General features: G+C 42.9%; 1 protein-coding gene and 1 long non-coding RNA gene across 3 annotated transcripts in view; one reads left to right on the top strand and one right to left on the bottom strand.

Annotated features, from left to right (window-relative positions):
* The first annotated feature begins 452 nt into the window (after window positions 1–452).
* Window positions 453–27,061, top strand: LOC141743885 (ovostatin-like). Its single transcript, XM_074588930.1, has 35 exons — window positions 453–574; window positions 1,102–1,285; window positions 1,621–1,777; window positions 3,278–3,330; window positions 4,252–4,272; window positions 5,324–5,492; window positions 6,058–6,142; window positions 6,941–7,052; window positions 7,422–7,536; window positions 7,754–7,863; window positions 9,564–9,722; window positions 10,082–10,309; window positions 10,839–10,896; window positions 11,412–11,557; window positions 12,578–12,727; window positions 13,254–13,424; window positions 13,729–13,861; window positions 14,467–14,563; window positions 15,065–15,293; window positions 15,800–15,923; window positions 16,299–16,417; window positions 16,871–16,922; window positions 17,713–17,796; window positions 18,696–18,872; window positions 19,345–19,426; window positions 19,888–20,044; window positions 20,467–20,541; window positions 21,586–21,751; window positions 22,023–22,243; window positions 23,154–23,369; window positions 23,784–23,908; window positions 24,244–24,334; window positions 24,884–24,952; window positions 25,866–25,971; window positions 27,000–27,061. Exons 1-35 carry the CDS (start codon window positions 453–455, stop codon window positions 27,059–27,061), a joined length of 4,425 nt encoding a protein of 1,474 aa, XP_074445031.1.
* LOC141743892 (uncharacterized) overlaps window positions 3,635–27,061 on the bottom strand; it is a 37,253-nt gene continuing 13,826 nt past the window's right edge. For both annotated transcript variants that reach the window (XR_012587250.1, XR_012587248.1), the window contains exon 5: window positions 3,635–6,001. This is a non-coding gene — a long non-coding RNA (uncharacterized LOC141743892). The remainder of the gene's footprint in view (window positions 6,002–27,061) is intronic.

Below are 27,061 nucleotides of genomic sequence, written 5' to 3'. Positions count from 1 at the left end.
GTGTCAAAGTATATAGAAAGTTAGTCTACTTCACCCAAACTGTCAATCCACATGGTAAACTCCAACAACGATGGGGAAAACCCTCAAATGTTAATCTGGTTTGACAGGCTTATTCTGGTTTAGGTCATTTTGTGCTTTCCTGTGCTGTTTCAAACCTCAGTGTAAAAAGCAAAGCCCCTCACCTTGAAAACAAGACCATTAAAGATATTTTGTGCAGACATTCAGAGAACTGCAGTAAAGTGTTACAGTCTGAAGACAGTGGGTTGGCTTAGGTTCCAGTAGGGTTAAGGGAGGTTCTTGCAAGCAGTGGGATAGACTGGGATCTCCACCCCTTGCTGCAATTATAAAGGCACTAACATCTAAGGAAGGAGACAGGGAGGAGTTGAAGGGCCAACTCCTTTCCTCTGTAGCGCTTGGTGAGGAATGTTGCAGAGCTGTTAAACTAGTGGGCAATGAACTGTTTCTTGGGAAGAGAGCTTACCTCTTTCTTCTGTCTCTCAGTGAGAAAAATGTGGCTGAAGTTTCTTTTGGCTATTCTTCTCCTGCATGTAACAGCTGCCAAGGAGCCTGAGCCGTAAGAACTACCATGTTATCGCTAATAGTGTTCAAGATAAGGCTTTAAAGACAGCACTAATTAGTGCCACTAAATTGACTTTAAATATTAAATACTGCCATAAGTCACCTTTTATATCTGGAGAGCTAAGTTAAATTGGAACGTGGATGACAAGTGAATGGTTCTCATTTAATATGAAGCAGACCTTCTGCCTATTGCAGAACTTCCATAGAAGTTGACGTATATGTCCAGAAAAGACAATAGTAGTAGTAATAGCAGTGTGCTTTGCTAAAAGCATGTGGGTCCAGGACTCAGATAATGGACAAAAAGGCAAGAGTTAGGGACACTAGCAGAGCTGTGTGGGGAATCCAGGGCTGGGCTAGTCGGGAGCTGCAGGGCAGGAGTGAGAGGCACTGGCAGTGTCCTATAGTTAATCTAAACTAATCAGCGGGTGTTGAATAATAACAATGCTTTGTATTTGTTTCATCCTGTTGAGGTTGTTTCTCCTTTCTCTGTGATGTGATCACTTTGATGTTTGTATCTCACAGGCAGTATGTCCTGATGGTGCCTGCTGTCCTTCAGTCTGACTCTCCAGGTCAGGTTTGCCTGCAGTTCCTTAACCTCAAGGAGACAATATCCGTCAGAGTCATCCTAGAATATGGTGCTGTTAACACCACTATTTTTGAGAAAACCATGACAGCAAGCAATGGCCTACAGTGCTTCAACTTCACGGTAAATTAATTTTAATTTATGTCCCAATGGAAAAGAAAAGTAAGGAGGGACATGAAAATTAGAGCAGAGACCACAGGAGAGGAACAAGTAATGGAATAAATAAGACTTGTTGAAGGAAAAAGGAAGCAGAGAAGAGATATATAGCACCAGACAAGGAGGCATTTTTAATAGATATAAGAATTAAGAAAGGTCCAAGAAAGGTGATGGAAGGTGATGAAGGTGGTGGAAATGAGACGGGTGTCTCTCTGTATGAGCACAGGCCACAGGTTCAACGCGTTCTGGAGCAAATGACTTCAAGACTAGCAACCTCCCCTTTTTTTCCTCTTTCCTCACAGATTCCTTCTGTCAATTCTTCACCATTGGCTTTCATTTCCTTCTCTGCCAAGGGCACCACAGTTAGCCTAGAAGAGCGGCGGTCAGTGATGATCTGGAACACGGAAAGCATTGTCTTTGTGCAGACAGACAAACCCATCTACAAACCAGGACAGAGTGGTGAATATCTATTTAGTTTATAACGTGTCCCTTAGGAAGCAATTTCTTCAGATAGAATTTCCCTGCCGGGTATTTTTCAGACCAAGCTACAGTCTAGCCAGTTTCTTCAGAGTTTCTGTTTAAACCATTACAAGTATTTGCAGTGGAGCTCAGAGAGTCATCTTCAGGATGGCAGGAGATTGTCATCCCATAGTTTCTATTATTTTCTTTGTCCCTTCCTCCCAGCTGACAGAAGAGAGGGCCTTTTGCTGATGCTGTTTCATTGCTGGTGACAGGTCAAGATAGTGGAAAGAGGTGATTAGATCACTACTTAATTGCCTGACATAAAGCAATGGTGCCAGTCTTCTGTCTGCGATGCTGGTCAGCACCAAAGACAGTTTAAAGACCAAGAGTGAAATCCATTATTCTAAAATTAATTATAATTTTTTAAAGACAAAATCATGCTATTTACTTTCTGGACTCTGATGGCTTGGGACTTAATATTTTCATGTTGTTTTTTGCCCTGCACTTATGCTATTCCCCTGTCCATACTTCTCATCTGGCCATCGAACAGAGCTCCATGTATGCAAAGAACCATTTCTCTAGATCCATTCCTTCATCCGCTTCTAGGCTTTAAGGCTTCCAGCACACAGCTACACCACTGCAGTAAACACTACAAGAATGCTTCTTTCCACTGCAGGAAACACTACGAGAATGCTTCTTTCCAGATGTCAGCCAAATAATACAGCTGTTAGAATGTATCAGCTATACTTTAATTAGGGATGAGTTCTATCTACATACATAAATAGTGTGAAGGGAAGCTTAACAACCAGAATTTGGTGCCATCAAGGTGCCCACCAAACTCAGCTTGATTATTTGTCAAATGGCTTGGTCTTGAAGTGGGGAAGCAGTAGACTAAATTAAATTATGAAAAGGTAATGCTTTGTAAGGACACTTTTGAAACATGATTTTACGGTTTTCCTTGTGCAGTAATTTATTGCTTTCATATCAGTTTTTCTCTTATAAAAAAAAGTACGGCAAAAACCTCTACAAGATGAGAACAAACTGAACTAAGAGGAATTACACTGCATTAGGAAAAACTGGCACTTCCAGTGATATTTGTAACTTTCCTATGTTGAAAGCAACAAACCCTGCTTTACAGATCATGAAATGAAGAACAACAAATTTGCCTACATCATGCAGACGGCCACTGAAAGAGTTATGGCTGTCACTTGAGACTGCTTGACCTGCACAGCAGTTCTTATTCATTTGGTCATCCCCTTTCTCTGAGGTTAAGCAAACTTTCATGAAAGAGTGTGAGAACTCGACGCCGGGGAAAAGTCCCCTTGGCAAAGTCTGTGTAAGTTTCTTTAGCCTTCAGATGCATTTTATCACCTGCATCCTATGCGAGTGGGACTGTTAGAAGATCCAGTGAAACGGTGAGTACTAATGGATGCAGAACATCATGCTGAGCCAAATAAACTACAGTTAATGGTAACACCTTATTTCTTGTCTTTCCAGTGATGTTTCGTGTTGTTGCCCTGGATTTCAATTTTAAACCTGTTCAGGAGATGGTGAGTGGCCAGTAACATTCCCCTGTATTTCAGATTGCTGGGAGACAACCTCTTCTCAAATTTTAAATAGACAGTTGCTGTGGGTAAAATGAGATACTGCAGAGACTAAATGCCAAAGAATTAACGTGATTTCCTAAGCACACGCTATAATTCACCTTTACGTTAGAGCCACAGGAAAGAGTGCAAGCATGTAGCAGGCTGGATTCCTGACACACCACCTCCTGCTATTGCTGGGAAAGAGGCTCAAAAAGCCCTCCACTTTGTTGCTGCAGACATTATTTTAGCTCTGACCAGAAAGCCCACGGTTCAGTCTCCTGCTGTTACTGTTCAGCAATTGCTGCTTGCAAAAATTGGTAAGTCATCCACCTGGTACTTTGCCCATTTTAGAAATGGGGAAATGAAAATGAAAGCTGTTACCACAATTGTTTATCTCATCAGAGGCACCCTTTTCATTGCCAGCACGCTGTCTTCATTCTCATAGTACAGAAGCCAAGAGATGGGAGGGTCTTTACTGACCTCCTCTCATGCGGTTGTAATGCAGAAAACAGCACAGCATTACAAAAAAAGCTGGTGCTAATAAGCAGAGTGAGGACATAAGATCAAAGAAGTCCAAATCACAGTTTACATGCACCTCTATACTCTACTTACTCAGATGCTCTGGGATTGCCCTAAATCTGGTATGATAAGAAACTGCCCCAACGTTGTCCTTTCAATCTCTTCCTTTTATGTAATCTTCTTATTGAAGTAAAACCACTATTAAACTTATTAAAGTAAGAGATGAGGATCTCTGATTATTGGCATTATACTGATTATTGGCATTATACTGATTATTGGTTATACATTTCTCACAGTCCTGGGGAAAATTAATTCATGTTTGTTCAGCCCCCTAATCTCTTCTTCCACTGTTTTTTCCTCTTTCAGTACCCCTCGATTGCAATTCAGGTAAGGTTTTTTTTTTTCTCTTTGTACTGTATTACGCATCTAAAAATAAAATCTAGGGCACATGTGCTTGCTTCAGTTTGCATGTGTCTACACACAGCCAAATCTTGCTCCTGAGCACACTGCCAGAAATTAACAGAAACTTCATAAAATCCCAGGATGCTGTTTGAACCTTACTAACACGGAAAGCATACTTGTATTCATTTCAGCAGTCAAAAGCTGCACTGCTCTTATGCCTGCCTTTGTCTCCCTTCCACCTCCTCCAGTTTGCTCCATTTATTTTGGGATATGTCTTTTCATAACTTAAGTCCTGCTGAAAACTATGAATAAATATAGGCTGTGGATACAATTACTAGCTATGTTAGCACTTCCATGGCATTTTGTAGTGATTTTTAAAATAGCAATCGCAGTCCATGTCTAGATAACATTCTTGCAAGTTTTCGCGTTACACTATGAAGTCAGGTGACTTTATGTTGTTTGCAGTAAAACATAAATATTTTGGGTTCTACGCGTGTTTTTTTCTGCAGTCAGTGCTTTAAAGAGTTCAAGGAAATGGTGTGAATGATTTTCCTTTTGTCTAACTAGCATAACATATACTAAGAGGCAAATGACATGTTAGTGAATGTAGAAGAAATGCTTCCTTCCTTCTTCCAGCAGCTGAAAAAAAGCTGGGGTTGCTAAAGGCCAATATTTGTATGGGATCAACTCTGCTGAAGGGGAAGCACAAAGAAAGTTTTCTTTCTCTCCCCTCTTGACATAAAATTAGAGCAATATATACTAAAGAGCAGGGAAAAGCAGTATTGTGCAGCCTCCCCTGGTGATTGAGACTAATACCTAGGCTGGCAGAGGACGAGATCAACAGATGAGAATGTAGCAACATTAATAATCAGAGTACAAAGGCATAATTTATCTCAACGCACATGCATTAAGCAACTTCCCCAATGAGCTGAAGCAACTTGCCCTATTTTCTTCTTTATATCTGGTTTTGTGAGCTAGTAGCAAAAGATTTCCAAGGCAAACAAACTGTGAGTCCGTATTCTTTTTTTTTCTTCAGGATCCACGAGGCAACAGGATCTTTCAGTGGCAAAATGTGACGTCAGAGATTAACATTATCCAGATTGAATTCCCACTAACTGAAGAGCCTATCCTGGGGAACTACAAAATTATTGTAGCAAAGAAGTCAGGAGATAAAACAAATCACTCATTCCTTGTGGAGGAATATGGTAAATGCCACCCGTCATTTTTATTCAGAGTTGAAAATGTTATTAGAGGTGAGCCTCTGTCAGTCAATCCTTTTGCCTTGCTGAAACCTCAAACAGCTTCCTGGCAAATGCAACTTCAATTATTTGTCATTAAGAACTGTAGTGGGGAAAAAAAAAAAAAAGAACAGTTAAACGCCAAAGAAGATAAATTAACCATTTTGCACAGATTCAGAGAGAAAATAATTTGCGTAACAAATCAATAAATTGATTGTAAATTTCACTGTGACAGACTAACCTTCTCCCAGCCACATCCACAAACTTTCTTGGCCAGAGCTCTGCAAGGCATCTAGACATCACAGATTCACCACAGAAGTCCTGACTTCTCTTCAAAGCTTTGTAGATATACTTCAGTGAGCCTTTGCAGGTCAGGCCACTTCTTGACCATTTTGGGATCCCCGTTCTGTGTTCCCGTTCCATCTGTGACTAACACTGATGATACATCCTCATTTTCTCTTTCAACTCAGGAAGGCCTGCAAGTTTACAATGTGCCAGTGTTGATCTTTTTTCTTTTCATTCTTTGTCCTAGTGTTGCCAAAATTTGATGTCACAGTCACTGCACCAGAAAGCCTTACAGTCCTGGATTCAGAGTTTACAGTGAAAGTCTGTGGAGTGTAAGTACCAGGTGCAGAGTGGTTAGGAAATATGCTGAAGAGCAAGAACTTTCCAAGGACTGGGGAAAGAGACTAGAATAAATAGAGACTGAAATAAATAGGGCCTCAGAAGAGGTTGGTCAGGCTTGACTAGGTGGTTAGAGCTTTCATTTACTTGTGTGCTCATCTCATTTTATTGTATGAGTATTCTCTTCAGACTGGTGTTTGGTGGGTTGAATAAATCTTTTGGGAGGTCCCCTGCTAAAGTAGGATGTGTCCACTCCCAACAACCCACTTTAGAGAGAGAGCTTCATACACCGTTAAATTCTAGCAGGGGTCTTGGGATTCCAGCTGTCTTTAATATCCCCTCCAAGCTTAGTCCTTCAGAAGGACCTTGCTTACTCTAACACCAAGATCTTGTAATTTAGAATGCAGAGTTGAAATCCTAATCTTCTTGCAGATATGAGTAGTTTTGCTTTGATTTCAGTGAGTCTAGAACTCCAGTCTAAGCTGAAGGGTAGAGATGAGAGTCATAGTTTGGTGGGTAGCCATGTCTGTCAATCACGCTTATAGAGGTGTTCTTACATATAATGTGTGGGTTTGGTTCATGGGTTTAGGGGCGAAATATAACTCATTAATGTTTCAACTTCTGAGTTGTGTTATCTTTTTGGAAAAGCAGGAGAGTTAGGAAAAAGCCTGTGAAACTATTCCATTCTCTGGCTTCCCAGCTCACTGCTTGTCCTGGGTCTATTCCTGCATATGATAGCTTAAGTCAATTTTTCAAGCATCAGCTCATGGACCTATTTCCTCTTCCCCTAGGTACACCTATGGCCAGCCTGTAGAAGGGAAAGTCCAGCTCAGCGTGTGCAGGGATTTTGATTCATATCGGAGGTGCAAGAAAAGCCCAGTTTGTCAATCATTTACCAAAGATGTATGATACATAATCATTATTCATCTTTGTGCTTGCCCTCTCTCCTGTGTTCTTGCTTCTCTCCCTTTGCTCATCACACTTTTCTTTTTCTCTTTGACTCTTTGCTTCATTGCACTAATCTATTTGCTTAGGTCACTAGCTAGGAACTCAGGGCACCTCATGTCTCTTCTTGGTTTCCCACAGGCCTGAAGAAGGATTGACATGTTCCTTCTTCATGACTCAGTTTCCCATCTGAAATGTGTAGATAGTGATATCTCCATCAGTACTGTATAAATCCTGTATTAAAAATTAGCGGGAAAGGACTCACTAAAGAAGGGTCCTGTGTCTTGCCAGCATCCTTTGAAAGGATTTGTTTTCTTCCCTTTCCAGCTGGATACAGACGGCTGCCTCTCCCAGGTTTTCAGCTCCAATATCTTTGAGCTAAATCGCATTGGTTACATGAGGAATCTTGACGTGAAAGCCATTGTCACAGAGAAAGGAACAGGTAATCCCTTCCAGATGGTCAGAAACAGTAACAATGGTGTGGTCAAAAAGGAGAGGAGGAAATATTCAGCCTTTGCCTGCTGAGTACAAGGATGTCTTCCTGAGGAAGAAGATCCATTTTTATAAGCACAGTGACCGTCTCCAGGCAAATGCTAACTCTGATGAAGGTATATGCAAGACAAAGTATATTTTCTCTTGACTCTGGACATGTCTTACAGGCCTGCAACTTACAGCTACTCAGTCTATTTCCATAACACGGGTGATGAGCAGTATACAGTTTGAGAACATGGATCGCCACTACAGAAGAGGAATTCCTTACTTTGGACAGGTAAACAAGGACTTAGAGAGCTTGTATTGAAGATGACTGACAGGCAATCACATGGCAGCAGTGATGGGAACATTTGGGGGACTGTCTGGGGCAAAGGGTGCTCACCCTAAGCTTCTTTCTTTACATACAGTGCCCTGTTGGTAGTTCTGAATACCGAGGAGTGTTAATTTATTCTGAGTTTGATTCTGCCAGAAATGCTTTGAATAAAAACCAATCCATTAACTAGCATTTTTCTTCCTTGCATTTTAAGCTTGATATAAATCATTGCCTCTCCCTTCAGAACTGACCATCATGTGCCAGCCAGAGATGAATAAAAACACTGGGGGATGAGGGAAGAGAGAATGAAAGGAATTTAAGAAAAAAATCAAGGAAATAACAACAGGTTCCGTCTCAAAAAGCTTTTTCATTACTTTATGTTTCATGAGAAATCCCACATAACTCTGCCAGTGGTTTAAAGGGTAGGGATAAAACTCTTTCCTTCGGTTCAGCTTTTTTCAAGGAGGAAAGAATAAGGGGACATCTTACCAGTAGCATTGAAAGAAGAGAAGAGATTGTATTTCAAGGATTTTTTTTTCCCCTCTGGAAGATATCTATTTAAATTTCTCACTTGGTCCTCACTCCCGCTCCATTCTTCGGATTGCTGTACACCTTACCACCCCTTACTGGAGGCTGGGATTCAACAGGCTCCCTGTGGTGCTGTGCCACAGTAAGTTCCTCAAATGCACGCACTCCCACACACACTAGAGGTTAAACATGCTGAAAGACACATGGTAGGAGGCTGGGATGTCACATCTCAGAGACAAAGCTGCTGACAATGGCTCCAGACCATCTCTTTCGCGCAAAAGAAACCCCTTGTGGGTCGTATCAGGGGAACTATTGTCTGGAAGCCCTTGATACTCATATTTTCTCAAAATGCAGCGGATCCCTGCCCCTGTCCTGCTGCCATCACATGCCATTCATGGTCATTCCCTGCACTGTGAAACATCTGTTTCCATCTGGCCATATGTTGTATGCCTTCACTTCTGTCACATTCAGTCCCACTGAAGTTAACATCCACCCGAATGCTTTTAGTTGTCTATTATTATTTTTGTTTCAGAGGTCATTTGTCTCCGTGCTGTTTCTGGACAATGAGGATAGTCAATCTCTTAAGCTTGTATTTAATATATATTGGTTTTGTCATCTTTTTCTGAAAAAAAAATCAAAAAACCTCAAAATGATAGCTTAGCAACCTAGAAATTACCTAATGGTATCTGTTATTGTTTGTTTGTTTGTTTAACACATAAACAGCAGAGACAGTGGGGACAGAATCAGAAAAGTGTTCGAAACAAAGATCTGGAGAAAAGGCCTTCAGACACTGAAAGTATCAGCAACAGACTCTTAAGACTAAGAAAGGAAAAAATGGAGAAAAGGAAGTATATCTTTAAACTGTAAATGCGTAGTCAGAAGGGACTAACCAGGAAAGGGACGAGACATAAATTCTTGCTCCACAAAAGGACATTATCAATGATGTAGCAGATGCTGAGGAAGCTACTGCTCCAAACTCATAAGATAGTTGAGATAGCTGCCAGAAAGTGAAAAGGGAAAGTGTATTGCTTTGAAGGGAGAAGAAAAAGCAGTTCTGCTATGTGGAAAATGTGAAACTTTAATATCTACATACGGAAAGATAACAGGCTGAACGTGTCTCACATTCTCTTCTACAGATCAAGCTGGTAGACAAAGACAACTCTCCTATTTCCAGTGAGGTTATTCAGCTCTTTGTCAACAACAAGAACACAGACAACTTTACAACTGATGATAATGGCATTGCAGAGTTTAGCATTGATACATCTGAAATGTTTGATCCTGAGATCAGTCTGAGAGTGAGTACAAAACAAGGCTGAATAGAGACAGAAACTGTCTCAAACCGAACCCAAACAAGACGGGATGAGGTTTGAATTCTGTTAGTAAAAATGTGCTTTCTCTGGCTTATTTGATGTTCTAGAACTCTCAAAAATTACTATAAAAAAGTGAGGAAAACGCCTGCGTTGTTGCAATGCAATGTCTTGCTGCAAGGCTGCAAGACCAATGTGCTGCTTTTTCCCTACCAGCACGGCTTTAGATGCAATTCTTAAATATATACATGATGTGAACTAATCATTCTGATGTCAGTATGTGATAATGATTTCCTTAGTGACATATATTTGTTTTCCCTTTCTTCCCCACTCCCTCTCCTGACCAGGCAACTTATAAAACCAGTGACCACTGCCACTCTGAAGGCTGGATAGAGCCTTCCTACCCTGATGCATCTCTCTCCATCCAGCGCTTCTACTCTTGGACTAGCAGTTTTGTGAGAATTGAGCCTTTGTGGAAAGATCTGAGCTGTGGGCGGAAGAGGATGATCACTGTGCACTATATCTTGAACACAGAAGGGTACGAGAGCATCAACACCATGAACTTCTACTATGTGGTAAGTGTGGGGTTTTTGCATGGTTTGCTGAAAGGGCTTGATCGGGCAGCTATCTGGCAGTTCATCCACAGCAATGACAGCCGTGCGTGCTCTTCCTGGTTTTGGATTACCAGCCAGCACAATGGCAAACAACCCAAGGACAGAAACAGCACTGAGGTGGTTTGGCAAAACTACCCACTCAGGAAAAATGACCCCCATTTCTGGCCTTGTAACTCTATTTCATAGTAAGGAAACACCTTTATAATGTCTCAGGCCGGGGTTCTTGTACCTTCCGTCCAAGACACTCTTTAAGTTATTCTCTGCCTCCCCCTTCCTTTCCATTTCCTTATGCTTCCTGACCAGTGACAAGGGCCCCAGCAGTAGCAGCAGCAGTGGCAGCATCCATCGTGCCCTAAGGCTGATATTTAACCATTTGAAGCCATCTCAATGTACGTGCCTTGATCGTCCTGTCGATGTACGTTGAACTTGATTGCCGTTTTCTCCCTCCAACCTCTGCCAACCCATAAATGTATTTCTTTTCTCTGCACAGGGCATGGCAAAAGGCAAGATTGTCCTTACAGGGGAAATTAAAGTCAATATCCAAGCTGGTAAGTTAAGTTGCCAATCCATGTTTCTGCATTTAAAAAAAAAAAAGAAAAAGAGGGATGGTTGAACTGAGGACTAAGGCAAGACTTCCTGGATACACACAGCAGCTATTGGGAGGGCTGTATCCCTCTCTCCATCCACGCATGTGTGCATGATACTAGCACTACCACTAAGATCACTATAAAATCAGATTTAGTTCAGCAACTAGTTCATTTGATCTGAGTCAAGAAGTAGTGTCCTGTAAAGATCTTCCCAAAGGATAATATAGGGAATGCAGAGTGTCTGGCTTAGGGGGGCTATCTGAATCTGGCCACATGTTCAAACCCACAATAAATCTGAGAGCATTTGGATCTAAACCCAGGCATGTCACCTCCTGGCAAATCCAGGATTTTTCACTTTATGGTCTAAGTACATATCTCTCCACTGACTGGTACAGCTCTATGCTGCTGAGAATGGCTACTATTGCAGCAGATCTTTGCGCTTCTCTCCTTATTGATCCCTTTCTCTCTTCTAACAGACCAAAACAGCACTTTCACCATCCCACTTGTGGTCAATGAGAAAATGGCTCCTGCCCTTCGGTTGCTGGTATATACCTTACATCCTGCCAAGGAGCTGGTGGCAGACAGTGTCCGGTTTCCAGTTGAGAAGTGTTTCAAAAACAAGGTGAGAGGCACTGAGGTACAGCAAGTCTTACCTGCTGTCAGATAAATACAAATTCTTTGTGCACTCACATTCGCAACAGATTTCCAGTTTTATTTCTTGTTGGCCATCCACTTCTCTCAAGATTAGTCTCTTCATTCTCCTTTTTAATCTTTGGCCTTACACCTCTCCTCTACCACCATTTCCTGTCCTTACTGTCAAAAGACAGATCTTCTTTTAACATTAAAAATGACTTTTCAGGAAACTCACACTACTCCCAGACAGTTCCTGCCTCTCTTGAACTATACTAGTGTCCTATTTACTTTAGGGTGTCTGTTCTTTGGCATAGTGAACACACTTTAGCCTTATCACACTTCCCTACTTAATCTAATTTTTCACAGTTTTTGTTAAAAAATGCAATTTGGGTTTACCAGAACTAAATACATATAGAAAAGAAAGCAAAAATAGCAATCTGGGGTTTGAGTTTCCTTTCTCATGTTTTTTCCACTGGTATATATTCAGTTGTAATTTGGAAATCAGATTTCACCATTAAGATTTTTCTAATATTCAGCTCCTAAAAGCTAAAAAAACCCATGAAACATTAGAACAAAATAAAGCAAGTGAGGTATTAAACAAAATGCTTCCCGTTACCTGAGGTGGTCCTCCCCTCCTATTTTTTCCCTTGTTTCTAACAGAAATGTGAGATAGATTTTTGCTCTGAATATGTTAAAAACAGAATCTGGTTTAAATATTTGCTAAGGTGGACCATGGACCTAGTAAAAATATTATTTGTTTACTGTAATGCTTATTACATGTAGTCTGTGCCGTAATAAGATTTGATTCGGTAACAGCCGCAACAGAATCACACTTTATTTTAAATCACTTGAGGTATGCTTCATTTAAGCCGTCACTGGAGTCTAAATGTGCTTATTGCCTAAGCCCCTGTAATGGGGCTTCTACTCTCCTCCTGAATTCACACACACATCCAGAGCAGCCCCGAGCAGCAGGGATTAGCCATACTAACATCTGTTTGATAAATTTCAGGTCCAGTTGCAGTTCTCCGAAAAGCAGATGCGCTCAGCTTCCAATGTCAGTTTAGTCATTGAAGCTGCTGCCAACTCCTTCTGTGCTGTGAGGGCAGTGGATCAGAGCGTGCTACTCTTGAAGTCCGAGACAGAGCTGTCTGCTGAAACGGTGAGCTGCCCAGACAAATGCCTTCCACTGCTTCCTCTCTTCCATTACAACGACTCTCCACTTGACTGTGTTAGACTTCTACTGCTTTTTGCATGTGCCAGTTATAAGCATCTATAATAGGCAACACACAGCTTTTGTTTCTTGGCAGTTGGAAGTCCTCTTTCGTGTGGGATTTGGTTTAACCAGTGACTGGTCTCTCGCAGCACGACCCTCTGGCGTATCAGTCAGTCCTCCCAGTTTTGTGTCATCAGCAAAGTTGCCCCATCATCCAGATCGTTAATGAAGATATTGAAGAGGACGGGACCCAGCATTGGACCCCTGGGATACACCACTAGTTACTGACCTCCAACTAGTCTTTGTACCACTGATGACCACCCTCTAGGTCCAGCCTGGTTTTTAACCCAGTAAACAGAGCATTATTTCAAACAGGCCGACATCTCAGCTCTGGCAATTTGCAGCACATGACGGTGTAATCAGCATTGATCTTTCCACACACAGAGGTTCTGTGTTTCCTTCCCCCTCACAGATATACAGCCTGCATCCCCTGCAAGATTTTCAAGGCTACATCTTCAATGGGCTCAATCTAGAAGATGACCCCCAAGACCCCTGTGTCTCATCTGACAACATCTTTCACAAAGGCTTGTATTACACACCTGTAATGTCTGGATTAGGCCCAGATGTATATCAGTTCCTCAGGGTAAATGTCCTGTACATTACTTAAATCTATTGAAGTGAGTTTCCATTTATGTAGCTTTAGATATTTCTGCAAAGGACACTGTTAGTAAAACTCATACACGACAAACTCTCCTCATGGACATCTATTCCCAATTGATTCTCATGCTGGCTGTGATTTCCCAGCATGCACAAAGCTCCTACAAGTCTCTGCATAAATGTCTCTGGGCATCCCTGTGGTGTAAAGGCAGTAATGGGAAAGAGGGAGGAATGGAAAAACCCTCAGCTGTAATATGGTTATGGCTAACACCAAAATGTGTTTTTTACAGGACATGGGCATGAAATTTTTTACCAACTCAAAGGTTCGGCAACCAGTTGTGTGTTCTAGTGAGACTGCAAGACCTACACAATATTTCTTGAATGCAGGATTCATGGCTTCTACACACCATGTTAAATCATCAGGTAATATAGGGGACAGGAAAGAGATTTTATTTTTCTCCTTAAATGAAGTGGTATTTATGTGACATGGGCATAGACAGTACTCAGGAATCACATTGGTATTGATATGGAATATTGGTCTGGCACAGAATGAGGTGGCTTAGTACAATGGCCAATGCCCAAAAAAGCCTTTCAGGTCTATGCTTCTGATTCATGTCCAGTTTCATGCTAGGAAGTGTTGCCACTCGGTAGAGCATCACACAAAACGAACCCTGTTGACACTGATTCTCTTCTGAACAGAGCTTGTTTGAAAAGACAGTGCAAAAGTGTGGACAGCAAAGAGATCTAAAAGCCAAGTGACCTGAGTTCGAGCCCTAGGTCTCATGGTCATATCTGGAGTCCAAAGCACTTCAAGTAATATTTTCTTTCTCTGTGATACCAGGTTATATCTAACTGGTGACTATATTAGTGACAAATATTTGTGTGGCGTTGATGGTAATTTCAGTTAGAAAGAAATGGGTAAACACTAATCGTCCTTCACACTGGACCATACGTATTAAAATCTAACCTTTCTGAGAGTCTTCATTATATGAACCAGGTTTGACTAAATTCCGATTATCTCTTACCAGCTGAAGTTGCCAGAGAGGAACGTGGGAAGAGACTCATCCTTGAGACTATTCGGGAATTCTTCCCTGAAACTTGGATTTGGGATATAGTCCTAATTAAGTGAGTACTGCTTCTTCCCTCTCTTTGCCTTGCTTTTAAGAGTTTTTAAATATGTCCCCTGATGTCCTGCAAGGTGTCAATTCCTTGTCACCTCTTCTTACCTTTTGGCCTGGAAGACCAAGCTTTTTCAATTATCACCTGACTACCTGCCCTCCTCTTTTCCATGATAAAATTACACTGTCCCCAATGACATCTATTCCCACATTGTGTGCACCAAGGGTCATATTCCCTTTCTAAGATGGACACCTCTATTTAAAATACGGGTCTGCAAAACAAGAATTCTGAGTTTTCTTTCCAAATTCAGGGAAATGATGGTCAGAAGAATTTTCAAATGAGCTTTTCTCAGAAAATTGGGGTGATAAGTTCGGGGTGAACTTGGATGTGGGATTTCTGCAGACAGAATAAGGGTAGTGCCGATTTTCAAAACCTGTTGCCTCTACTGAGAAGCAACGTATATGAAACTTACCCTTTCTAAACTTATCCTTTATCCATTCCCATCAGCTCTACTGGAAAAGCCAGCATCTCATACACCGTCCCTGACACCATCACCGAATGGAAGGCCAGTGCCTTCTGTGTGGAAGAGTTGGTTGGATTTGGTATGTCTGTGCCTGCTACCCTGGCAGTCTTCCAGCCTTTCTTTGTGGACTTGACCTTGCCATACTCTATCATCCGAGGAGAAGATTTCCTGCTTAGAGCCAATGTCTTCAACTACCTTGACCACTGCATTAAGGTGTGTACACAGTCTGAGACCTTACTGCATCTCCAAAGAAGCTGCAGCCTTTGTAGTCTGAAAAAAAAAAAGCAGCAAAATTATTGATGTAGATGACTGGATCTGTCCCTGCACTTGCTTGATGTGCTGCTCATTCTATCCAATGACAGATTATCCTGACTGGATTTGTCCTTTTAAGCAGAGGGAGATCTGTATGAACTGTGACTAGGATGGGTGTTTAACCAACCATCTCTAGAGATCCATAGAGGAAGACAACAACTGCTTTTCAGAGTATCATTCACCATCCACAGTCATGCAAGCCATCAATGGCTTTAGTGGATTTTTTTTCTTTACATCTTTACATCTGATGGATGATTTGTCTAACACCATCATCCCAGGCCTTAAATCTCCTTTATGCTGCTAACACAGACATAAACTGAGACTATTGCACCCTCCTCTAATAACAAAGAACCATTTGCCTATGGTACAAAATCTTCATCCCACTGCACTCCTCTTTCTGTTCTCAGATTAACATTTCGCTGTCAGATTCCCTTGATTATCAGGCCAAACTGATCTCCCCAGAAGATGATGGATGTGTATGTGCCAAACAAAGAAAGACCTATGTCTGGAATATTTTCCCCCAAAAAATCGGTAAGTGCCTTTGAATCTACCTGGTTTTCTGTCCTGAGATTGATACTAATCAGTTTATACCCCACCTGAAAAACCTTGTCCTCTTCCAACCTGGAGAACTTGGTCTACCACTGGTCTTTCCAGGTGTCTGGGCTAAAGAGTTCCTCCACAACTGCAGTGGGTCTATCATTCCCATTTTCAGAGGTCAGTTCTCTTCCCATATGTCTCACATAAAGCGAGACGTGGGAACAGAACTGTCTTACCTAGAGTGAGACATATAATGACCATTCATAATGAATATCTGTAGATATTTATTATCAGATTAAATTTCTTACTTTAGCCATCATTCTGTGTGAAATAGGCCTTTTTTTTTCTCTTTTTCTGCTACTATTTAAGGTAATGTAGTATTCAGCATTACCGCAGAGACCAAGGATGATGGAGCTTGCGGAGGCAAAGCACCTAGGAACATCAGTATTGACTACAGGGACACCCAGATCAGAACACTGTTGGTTGAGGTACTGCTGACAGCTCTTACTGTTTGCCCTGTACTCCCTTCCATGAGGAAAAAAAACAATGCAGCAAAAGTACCAAAAGCAAGTAAAAGTTTTTCAGGTTCCCTAAAGAACTCCTGGTTTGACTCCACCTTCGTCTGGCTGGGACAGGGTCTGGCTGTTCAATCTAAAACCAAGTCCACTCCCATCTGATGTCCTCTTCCATGAGGATCAGTGGGTGTTGGTAAGTGCACGTCTCCCTCATGCAGAGCAGAAACTGGAAAGGAGGGACTCCATCTGATGTGAACTCCCTTTTAGTAGCAGCCACATCAAGTATGAACCTGCAAACTGTTGCTTCAGTCCAGCTGTCTTATGATGCAGGAGGATAGGGCAGCGGGTGGCTCTTCTGTTACTGCATTTTTTTTGCGTGCGTTGTCTCATCCGCTGCATGTGTCTCTTCTTCCCATCACCATGCAGCCTGAAGGCATCAGAAGGGAAAAGACCCAAAATTCCCTAATCTGTACAAAAGGTAAGGGTCTTATATGTTGCTGTTCTGAAAGGAACTGAAAGGATGGTTGGAGTTCGCACTCTTCCCTGTGCTGCTCGTCGATGCCGTTCCTTCCCTTTTCCCCCGAGTTGCCTAAATGGCAGCTAGTGTGAGTGCTTACAGCTCAATTCTCTGCTATGAACTTCCAGTGTGACCTGGTGCACATCCCTTAGGCAGTGTTTGTGCTGCAGTCAGGAGTGCTCAGATGCTGAAGGAAGGCTGCTATGAAGCTGTCAAAGGGAGATGACCGTTTTGTGCTAAATCTGTTCTGCGTTTCATGCGCTTATGTTTGACTGCTGTCCTCTATTCCAAGGGTAACTGTAGCTTGCAGCTTTCCACTTTTAGTGGGAATGGGAGAGGGCATGTAACGTTCCCTTCTACACCATCTCGGTGCTGACTGCAAACAGCTTCCAAAGCTTCCTGGAGGCTCTTTTTAAAAGAGGCACAAAAGCAGCCCTGACCCTCACCAACCAGCCCTTCCCAGTGTCTCACTGAAGAAATCCCCAGGATTCACAGACACAGCAGCCCGGTAGCACCAGCCATACCCTGTTCAGCTGATTTCTGTTGAGCAATGACAGTCACTGCACCACTGGGTCTGTTTTTCACAGTTTTGGTTTTGCTGTGCCCTCTTCTCTCTTGATGTTCTTGGAGACAGCTGTGAGCTTCTGTCTATTACTGTCTCTCGTGTGCAGTTTTGCACTGTGCAATTTCGCTGCTACTACCGATGTTCCTACGCAAATGACCACAACGCACTTAATATTTTTCTCCACAGACGATGTGGTTTTTCAAGATGTTGCTCTAGATCTACCTACGAATGTGGTGGAAGGATCAGCCAGAGCTTCCTTTTCTGTTGTTGGTAAATATGTAATTATAAAACATAAAAAGAAGGAAAAAGTAAAAACATAAAATTAAAGCTTTTTCAGGATTCTAAACGTCAGTTTCCACTCTTTGTGTGGGAAACTTGTGAGAAAAGAGATTGATTCTCATCCTGTTCAGCAAAGCTCTTAGCTGCATCAGAGAAATTAAGTTTAAATATTGGTTACATCCTTCTTCCCTTTTCTGTTTAAACTTATTGCAATTGAATGTTTTGCTCTGAAGTAGCACAGTTCTGAGTTATGATCTCAGCCAGACTCATGCCAGTTAGACCTTTTGCCACTCGCCCATCTGCAAATCCGAGATGCTAGTGGGATCTTTTCAGTCTTTCCCTGGAAATAACCTGGGCTTGGTTACATGACTACTAGTCATAAAATCTTTGCTTTGTAATGTCCTTGATGGGTCTATTCTATATTCCCTAAAAATAGCAATTTAGAGGTGGTCTATGATACATCTGCATAACCAATGTGCCTTTTCAGCATTAGTTGTTAATTCTGCAATACATGATTCATTGTAGCATCTCTGGGCTGGTCCCCTTCCCTTCTCTGGAAACCGAAGTTTCCTGGAAGTTCTTCTTTTAATTTCTAATAAGAATTATGTGCTTGAAGGGGCACTAAAGTAGGTAGAGTTTGTGGTGTGGACAATTTAGACTGAGTAAGGGGAGTCAGGGAAGGGATTTCTTTGTTGACTGCAAAGCAGAACAGAACAAATTATTCAGCACTGAGAGCTTCATGCTTACTGGAAATCTTTGCGGTACCAAATAGGCTTGCAGTCCCAGCTAGGCTTTTGCTGACCCAGCCTACAGAATGGTAGGTAAAAAACACTGTTTATTTCAGTGGCCATCAGTTGTGCTAATCCTCCCTGGCATCTCCTGTTCCCCAGGCGACATCATGGGCGCTGCCATGCAGAACCTGCACCAGCTGCTCCAGATGCCATTCGGCTGTGGGGAGCAGAACATGGTCCTGTTTGCACCCAACATCTATGTCCTGGACTATCTGAACAAGACAGGGCAGCTGAGCGAGGAGGTCAAATCCAAGGCCATTGGATACTTAGTGAGCGGTGAGAGCTTTGTGCTTCCCTTACGCTGTATGCTGAAATTCCCACTGATGCCCAGTAAGAAGCAGCAGCGTGGCTGTCCTGGCAGTGGGCTGCTGCAGCCCAGCTCAGTGACCCGAGGGACTGCCCTGATCAAGACGTTTGCTTTGTCTTCATTCTTTCCTTATCCGATTTTGCTGAGACTCGATCGCCGTGTTCCCTTTGAGGTTCTGTCTTTCAGTCCCTTTCTCCTTTCCCACTCAGGCACAGCATGTATCCTAATCCTGTTAGCAGAGAGCTGATACAGCTCTGCCTATTCTATGACTCAGTGTTGCTGCAGGACAACAGGTTTCATGCTTCCACCTAAATTCCCTCAGAGATGCCCCACTGCTTGGTGTATTGCCTTTCCATGCTTTTCCACTGTGGTTTCAGATAGCAAACAGAGCAGGGTTTTGTTTTTAAACTAGGAAACGCTTTCTCTTCCATGTTTTTGCAGGCTACCAGAAGCAGCTGTCATACAAACATCCAGATGGGTCCTACAGCATCTTTGGCACCAGAGACAAAGAAGGGAACACCTGGTGAGTGACTGAGAGCAGAAATGGCTCAGAAATGGATTTGCATTGAATTCACATGATGCAGGTAAAAGGCATCTTTACTAGCTAAACAAAATGTACAGAGCTGGCTAGGACTGGGACTCTCTAAGTACTAAGAAAAATGGCTTTCCACCCCCTGCCAGATGGGGTGCGAAGAGAGGAGGTGATCCCCAAAGACCCAGCTGCCTTTTTGATTCGAACTCCTGCTGTCTCCCATGAAACACAATGCACTGCAGTGCTCTGTAGCCAGGAGCCGCCCCAGAGTGTGTCCCATCTAGCTACTGTTCCTTTAACTACCCTCTCTTGGAGGAGCACACAAAGACAAAGCAAGCCTCCAAAATGCTGTCTGTAATTTTCCGTGCTTATGCCTACTGTGAATGGAAGGGTTGACTTTTTTCTGTTCCTGTTTCCAATGCTCATCTTACAGCTTCTTCTTTCCCCTGCAGGCTCACTGCCTTTGTGTACAAATCATTTGCACAAGCTAGTCACTTCATCTATATTGATGACAATGTCCAGGCTCAAACCTTGATGTGGCTGGCAAGCAAACAGAAGCCAGATGGCTGCTTCCGAAGTGTTGGGACACTCTTCAACAACGCCTTGAAGGTAGTAGAGAATTTCTTCTTGGTCAAATTTACACTCTTATCTTCAAGAACATGCTATCCCATTACTGTCAGAAACTATACTTTACTCCAAATGCCTGATGTCTGCCAAGGGCTAACTCTCCACACTTTACAATGACTATTTTCATCTCAGTCAGCTTCCCCACACTGTATTTTACATCTTATGAGCAACTGAGATAGGGTTACTGAGATTGAACTGTAAGCTTGAAGGAGTGGTATTTTTTGAGGTGATAGCAGCGGGTCTCTCTTGATTTAAGAGCCATCCCTGCCATGTGTATTCTCTCCTTCCTTGCAGACTGCCTCCAGAGCTGGCCACACTCTCCCAGCGGGGACATGGCAATTCATATTTAAAGGCTTTTAACTCCTGCCATTGACTGAAAATTCCTCTCTCTGTGTCCTTTTCAGGGAGGAGTAAATGACGAGCTGTCGCTTTCTGCCTACATCACCATTGCTGTGCTAGAAGCTGGGCACTCTGGCTCGGTAAGGAGACCTTCAGCTGCTGGTATTCAGCTGGAATTGGTCCCCAGTTGTTGACTTGGCTCCAATAATCTGCTACAAATTGTCCAGGTAGTAAAGAGAGAGAGAGGAAGAGAGAAGTCCCAGGGAACATGACCCTACTCTGTATCTACATTAGTTGCTGTGACACCAGTTCCCCATCTTTATACCTCCTCAGCCACCAGTGTTCAAGTAGAAACAGTACAGACCTCAGTGGGATTAGATCTTCTATTTGAGAGACCCAAGACATTAAGTGACACCTTTTAGTTTTCAATAAAGAAACGTGACAAGTAGTAGTCCACACACTATGGCTTAGCTTCAAACATGGCTCAGTCAAGAACATAAGTTATTGCAGGTAAATCCATAAAGTCTACAAATGGAACGAAAAGCTATCTTGGGAAAACAAAGCTCCATCAGAGTGAAAAGCCAATCTGTCTTTTTCTAAAAGTAGCTAGTACCAAGGAGACTACAGCAGAGATGTCAGACTTCAATATATGACTTTCTCGGCCTCCAATTTGTCTTATCCTTTTCGAGGCGCTTCCTGATTAGATAATGCATTAGCAAGGACACAGAGTCAAACTGTGAACAGATTTTACTGGGTAAAAACCTATTATAAATCCACAGAATTAAATTAAGAACATACCATAGTCACCAAGGACAGGGACTACTAGGTTGGATATGTTCAAGAAAACACACTCCTGACTAGAAGTGCAGAGTGAATTGTTATCATGGAGGTAAGCAGAAAGAATTAGCTGTGAAAGAAACAGAACAGTCTTCTGTTTATACACCAACATCTTCGAGAACACACTGAAAAGCTACTTGATTTTTATGACTTTTCAGTCTGAAATTCCTCTTTAAAGAATTCTGTATTCTGTCTCCTGAAGTCACTATACAAACTGAAGTCCCATTCTCATTGCTGTAATAGTGACAGGATGAAGAATAGGTTTAAAGAAAATGAATGTTTGGCCAGGTAAAGACTACTGTCCTGAATTAGATCCTTATGTTACTTTTTTTTCCTTTTTTCCTAAGTACCCTGTAGTCCGAAATGCCTTTTTTTGCCTGGAGACTGCATCTGAGAAGAGTATCAGTGATATTTACACGCAGGCACTCATGGCCTATGCTTTCTGCTTAGCCGGCAAGGCAGAAAAATGTGAATCATTCCTTAGAGAGTTACAGAAATCAGCAAAGGAAGCTGGTAAGTTTCAGACATTTTGGGAATTTGGGAGGTGGGAAGAGGGAACGGATCTTACTGATGGTATGTGGTCTAACCTTGACAATATTGAGAGTATAACCACATAAACCAACTTCCACAAGTAATCTATGGAGTTAATTTACAGCACATCTGTTGCTCTGTAGAGAGTACTTAGGAGAAAGAGGCCAGGACGCAGTACATCTCTGAGGTAGCATAGAGCAGTGACACCTGCAAACCGTTCTGGTTGCTCCTCACCTTCTCTTTGTTTATTCAGATGGTTCACAGCACTGGGAGCAGGAGGAGAGGTCTCCATCAGAAAAATCCCCCTCTTTCCTTGACCATGCCCCATCAGCTGAAGTTGAGATCACCAGTTACGTGCTGTTGGCAATGCTCTACAAACCCAACCGGAGCCAAGAGGATCTCACAAAGGCCTCAGGGATTGTGCAGTGGATCATCAGGCAGCAGAATCCCTATGGAGGCTTCTCTTCCACCCAGGTGCCGAAACTCCCTCCTACTCCCCAGCCAGTCCTAGGAACTGGGGCACTGGTTCAGGGTGCCAGAAATAAGACTACCTAGTCTTATTTCTCTTTTGTACCTACTGTCTCAAACACACAGATGCCAAGCCTTTCTCATAGAGACACCAAATTAGGTGTTTTTTTTCCTCTTCTTATTAACTATGGAAAGGTTAAAGCCATACAAGAGTAATTTGGCTAGCCACAAATACAGATATTTTGTGTCAGGGATGAGCCTAGAAAATACCAAGTCCCAGCTGTTATATGACCAAGAATGCTCCGTAGTTCCCTAGAAAACACATGCCTCACTGCTATTAAAAACTCTAGAAGTGTTCTCTAGTGATCAGATTTTATGTTCTGAGACTTTCACATGAGTAGAGAGATTTCTTCCACCCTAAAACATGCATGCTAGAATGAAATGGCTCCTTATGTATGGGGACCCTAGAATTATACACAAATTCAGGGTTTCTTTAGCCTCAATGAAGTGACTGTGCTTTGTACTGGAACCATGTCTTTGACTTCTCCACCAGGCACGTTGTGTAGGTAATTGTCTTTTATTGTCCAGTATCTGAAGGGGGCGTACAAGAAAGCTGGAGAGGGACTTTTTACAAGGCCGTGTAGTGATAGAACAAGGGGTAATGGCTTCAAACTGGAAGAGGGTAGGTTAAGATTAGATATCAGGAAGAAATTTTTCACTATGAGGGTGGTGAGGCACCGGAACAGGTTTCCCAGAGGAGCTGTGCAGGCCCCATCCCTGGAAGTGTTCAAGACCAGGCCGGATGGGGCCTTGAGCAACCTGGTCCAGTGGGAGGAACTAGGTGATCTTTAAGGTCCCTTCCAACCCAAACCATTCTACGATTCTATGATTCTATGATTATTTTCTTTCCCTTCAGGACACAGTCATTGCTCTTCAAGCCCTCTCTGCTTATGGTGAGGCTACCTACAATTCTGTTACACAAAATGTAGTCAAGATCGCTTCCAAAAAGCCTTTTGAGAAGGTAATTATTGTCAACAATGCGAACAGGCTCCTATTGCAAGAGACTCCCCTTCCTGAGGTCCCCGGGAAATACAGCCTAACAGTGAACGGCAGTGGATGTGTGCTTATGCAAGTAAGTGTTTGCTCTCCTCTTCATTGTTTCTCACATTCTGCATACAATACAGTCATGTTTTTGATAATTCTCCATCCACCTTCTCTTTATTTTTCCTGATTATTTTATGTCCCTAAACTATTTAAACACACTGTCCCCCATCCCACATTCTGACTCCAGTGGAGTCACAGCACGAGAAAGAAAAAAGAGTCCTTTCTGATCAGCAACTGGTTTCTCTCTGGGAGGTGACTCTGGGTATGAGCACTTTCGTTGTTAAAGAGCAGAAATCTGATGTGTCTGTCACTGATGTAAGCAAGGATCTTCCACATAAAACCAAGAACAACATTGCCAGGAAACTTGACTAAGTTTGACACTTTTGGAACGCAAAGAAAAACCCTTGGCATGCTTGAACAAAAGGGTTTTTTCCTCTTCCAGACGGCACTGAGATACAACATTCACCTTCCAGAGGGGGCCTTTGGATTTTCACTCTCAGTAAAGGCATCACATGCTTCCTGCCCACTGGATCGACCAGCAAAATTTGATATTGTCCTCATAAGCAGGTAATGTGCCATCAACAAACCAGCGGCACAGGTGACAAGTCACACAGAGAAGAATGCTGTATGTATTCAGTTTTGCTTATAAAGACAAAAAAAAATCAAGCTGATCAATGTGTTTGATGATATCAGCCTTTAAGACCCAATATCCCAAAAGACATTGTGACAGTAACTGATGGCACCTTCATACGAGGGGCCTCTCCAGTGTCGCCCATCTAAGCCCAGCAGCAAGCACATGTGATTCGCTCTAGCCTCCCCATGCTGCATGAGGCCAGGAGCAGAGAGCTGATGTTTGCTTCCCCAGGCATGGTCCAGACTGACAGAGGCTTCTGTCGTTTCAGTTACACAGGGAAGCGCAGCAGCTCCAACATGGTCATTATTGATGTGAAGATGCTCTCTGGCTTTGTTCCTGTTAAGTCTTCTCTGGATAAGGTAACCTATAGGAGCAAGATTAAATGAGTCATCCCAGAGAAGACTGGTCATGATGAAAACAGGCCTGGTTACGAATCATTCGCCCACAAACCCTGCGAGGTGTTTGTATGGCTGCACCATTTTCCTTTAATGAGCGGAGAGAATGCCCTACAGGGAGCTGTGAGCACACAGACTTTCCTACATTAAAAACTAGGAAGGGTTCCAGCTAGAGCCTGACCAACTGGAAGCTGCAACTGGGAGCTGGCACTGCCCAGGTAGGGAAAGAATGGGAACTATACAACACCAGAGTCAGGCATCATTCCCCAGATGAACTGCAGTGCCTCTCCTGCAGGTGAGAAGTGCTCATACCCACCACTAAGTCAAGTGGCAAGTTTTGCCTGGTCCTCTCCATCTATTCAGCAACATTTGGATGCTAAAAATCAGCTGGCAGCCGTTGATACCTGGCTAGGAACACAATGAATCCCACAGCCATGGAGTAGTAGGGTCTGAGGTAGGATTTGTTTTTTAATGGCTTATAAATATATTTATCTCCATTTCCTTGTTTTAAAGCTCATTGACAGTCATACAGTGATGCAAGTAGAAAACAAGAAAAACCACGTTCTCCTTTATCTGCAAAATGTAAGTTCTGATCACTGTCTACTTATTTTCACAAAAGATGCGAACAGCGTGTAATAGATGCACCTACAGCATGGACACACTCCATAAAGTGCATTTATCATGTCCCCTTCCTCATCAGTTTTCCCCTGTAATCACTAAGCTGCTTACTCCTCAAACTGCGTATAACATCCCAACCTCCCAAATGGCTTCACACCGACACCTGCCCTACTAGCAACTAGAAATAAGTTAATGAAGAAAAGGACACAGAAATTAATCAAAATTCTTTATCCTTTCAGTCAATAGCAGATAAACACGAGAAAAGAGGTTCCCTTGTGCGTATGTCGCCTTGGTAGGCTTCTCGTAAACCTCCTTCCTTCCAACAGGACATGAAACACTGCTCTGATGTCCTCTGGAAAGATTTCCATTCCTGCTCTTAGGCTAGTTCATTCCCAAATTTAACATGTAATCTAATCTGTGGATCAGAATTTAATTAGTAAAAGTACATTTGATTTGGGCCCTGAAGAACTAACAGAAGCCAATATCCCAGTGATGTACATTGATTCCCAGTTTCTTGGTGGCACATAATGTTCATGTCTGAAATGGGAGGTGTTGGAATACCAGGCTATGATCCAGACCATTGGAAGACCTGGAGAATTAAGCTCAGTCCTTTGGGACATTTTTTTCCCTCTCAGGCAATAGGATGTGTAATAACCACAGAATCAGGTAGTACAAGCAGGATAGGAAGCCTACAACTCTTCACTTCAATTTCACTTCGGATTTTCCAAACATATTTCAGATAACGGATGTCCCACATCTGTATGTGTGGCATCAGTGGGATGTGGCATATACAGTCTATCAGTCACCACCCTGGTCTGCTACAGACGGTGTTGTACAAATAAAAAGACTTATGTGATCCCTGTCCCTCCATTCCCAGATCTCGCAGAAGAAAAGGAAAGAAATCACTTTCTCAGTTGAGCAGGACTTTGTAGTGACCCATCCCAAGCCAGCTCCTGTGCAGATCTATGATTACTATGAAACAGGTAGGTCTTTGATTTTAACAAGTATGAAGCCTCGGGGCGGGACAGGGACAGCAGAAACGCTGCGTGCATTAATGGAGATCCAGAACTAGCCCTCCTGGAACCAATGCTCCTCTGAGCTCTATCAGGAGCTGGATCTAGTGCCAGGGGAGAGACTCATTTCTCTTTAGTGAGCTTGGTCTCATGCCCGGAGTGCCAAGTGGGCACGACTGGGAGTCCTGGTGGACAACAGGATGACCATGAGCCAACAATGTGCCCTTGTGGCCAAGAAGGCCAATGGCATCCTGGGGTGCATCAAGAACAGTGTGGCCAGCAGGTCGAGGGAGGTCATCCTCCCCCTCTACTCTGCCTTGGTGAGGCCGCACCTGGAGTACTGTGTCCAGTTCTGGGCTCCCCAGTTCAAGAAGGACAGGGAACTGCTGGAGAGGGTGCAGCAGAGACCTACCAGGATGATTAGGGGACTGGAACACCTCTGTTATGAAGAAAGGCTGAGGGATTTGGGTCTCTTCAGTCTGGAAAAAAGACGGCTGAGGGGGGACCTTGTCAACACTTATAAATACTTAAAGGGTGGGTGCCAGGAGGATGGGGCCAGGCTCTTTTCAGTGGTGCCCAGGGGCAGGACAAGAGGTAATGGGCACAAACTTGAGCATAGGAAGTTCCACCTAAACATGAGGAGGAACTTCTTCACTTTGAGGGTGGCAGAGCACTGGCACAGGCTGCCCAGAGAGGTGGTGGAGTCTCTGTCTCTGGAGACATTCAAAACCCTCCTGGACACGTTCCTGTGCAACCTGCTCTGGGTGACCCTGCTCTGGCAGGGGGGTTGGACTGGATGATCTCCAGAGGTCCATTCCAACCCTATGATTCTATGATTCTATGATTGGCAAGTTATAAAAATGCATGCACCAGAACAAAGGAGATGTTCTGGATCTACAAGGATCTACAGCTTAAGTGTGCATAGGGTATATCTGCCTCCAGCAAAAGGCACAGGAAGTAGTCTCCAGGCTAATGGGAGCATTTCTTTCCTTCTCCAGAAAAGTATGCTGTTGCTCAGTATATGTCACCTTGCAAAGAGGATGTTGCAGAAATGGACTAA

The sequence above is a fragment of the Larus michahellis genome, chromosome 1, assembly GCF_964199755.1.
Source record: "Larus michahellis chromosome 1, bLarMic1.1, whole genome shotgun sequence".
Classification (NCBI taxonomy): Eukaryota; Metazoa; Chordata; class Aves; order Charadriiformes; family Laridae; genus Larus; species Larus michahellis.
Note: the sequence above shows the minus strand (reverse complement) of the source record. Positions and strands in the feature narration are given on the sequence as shown.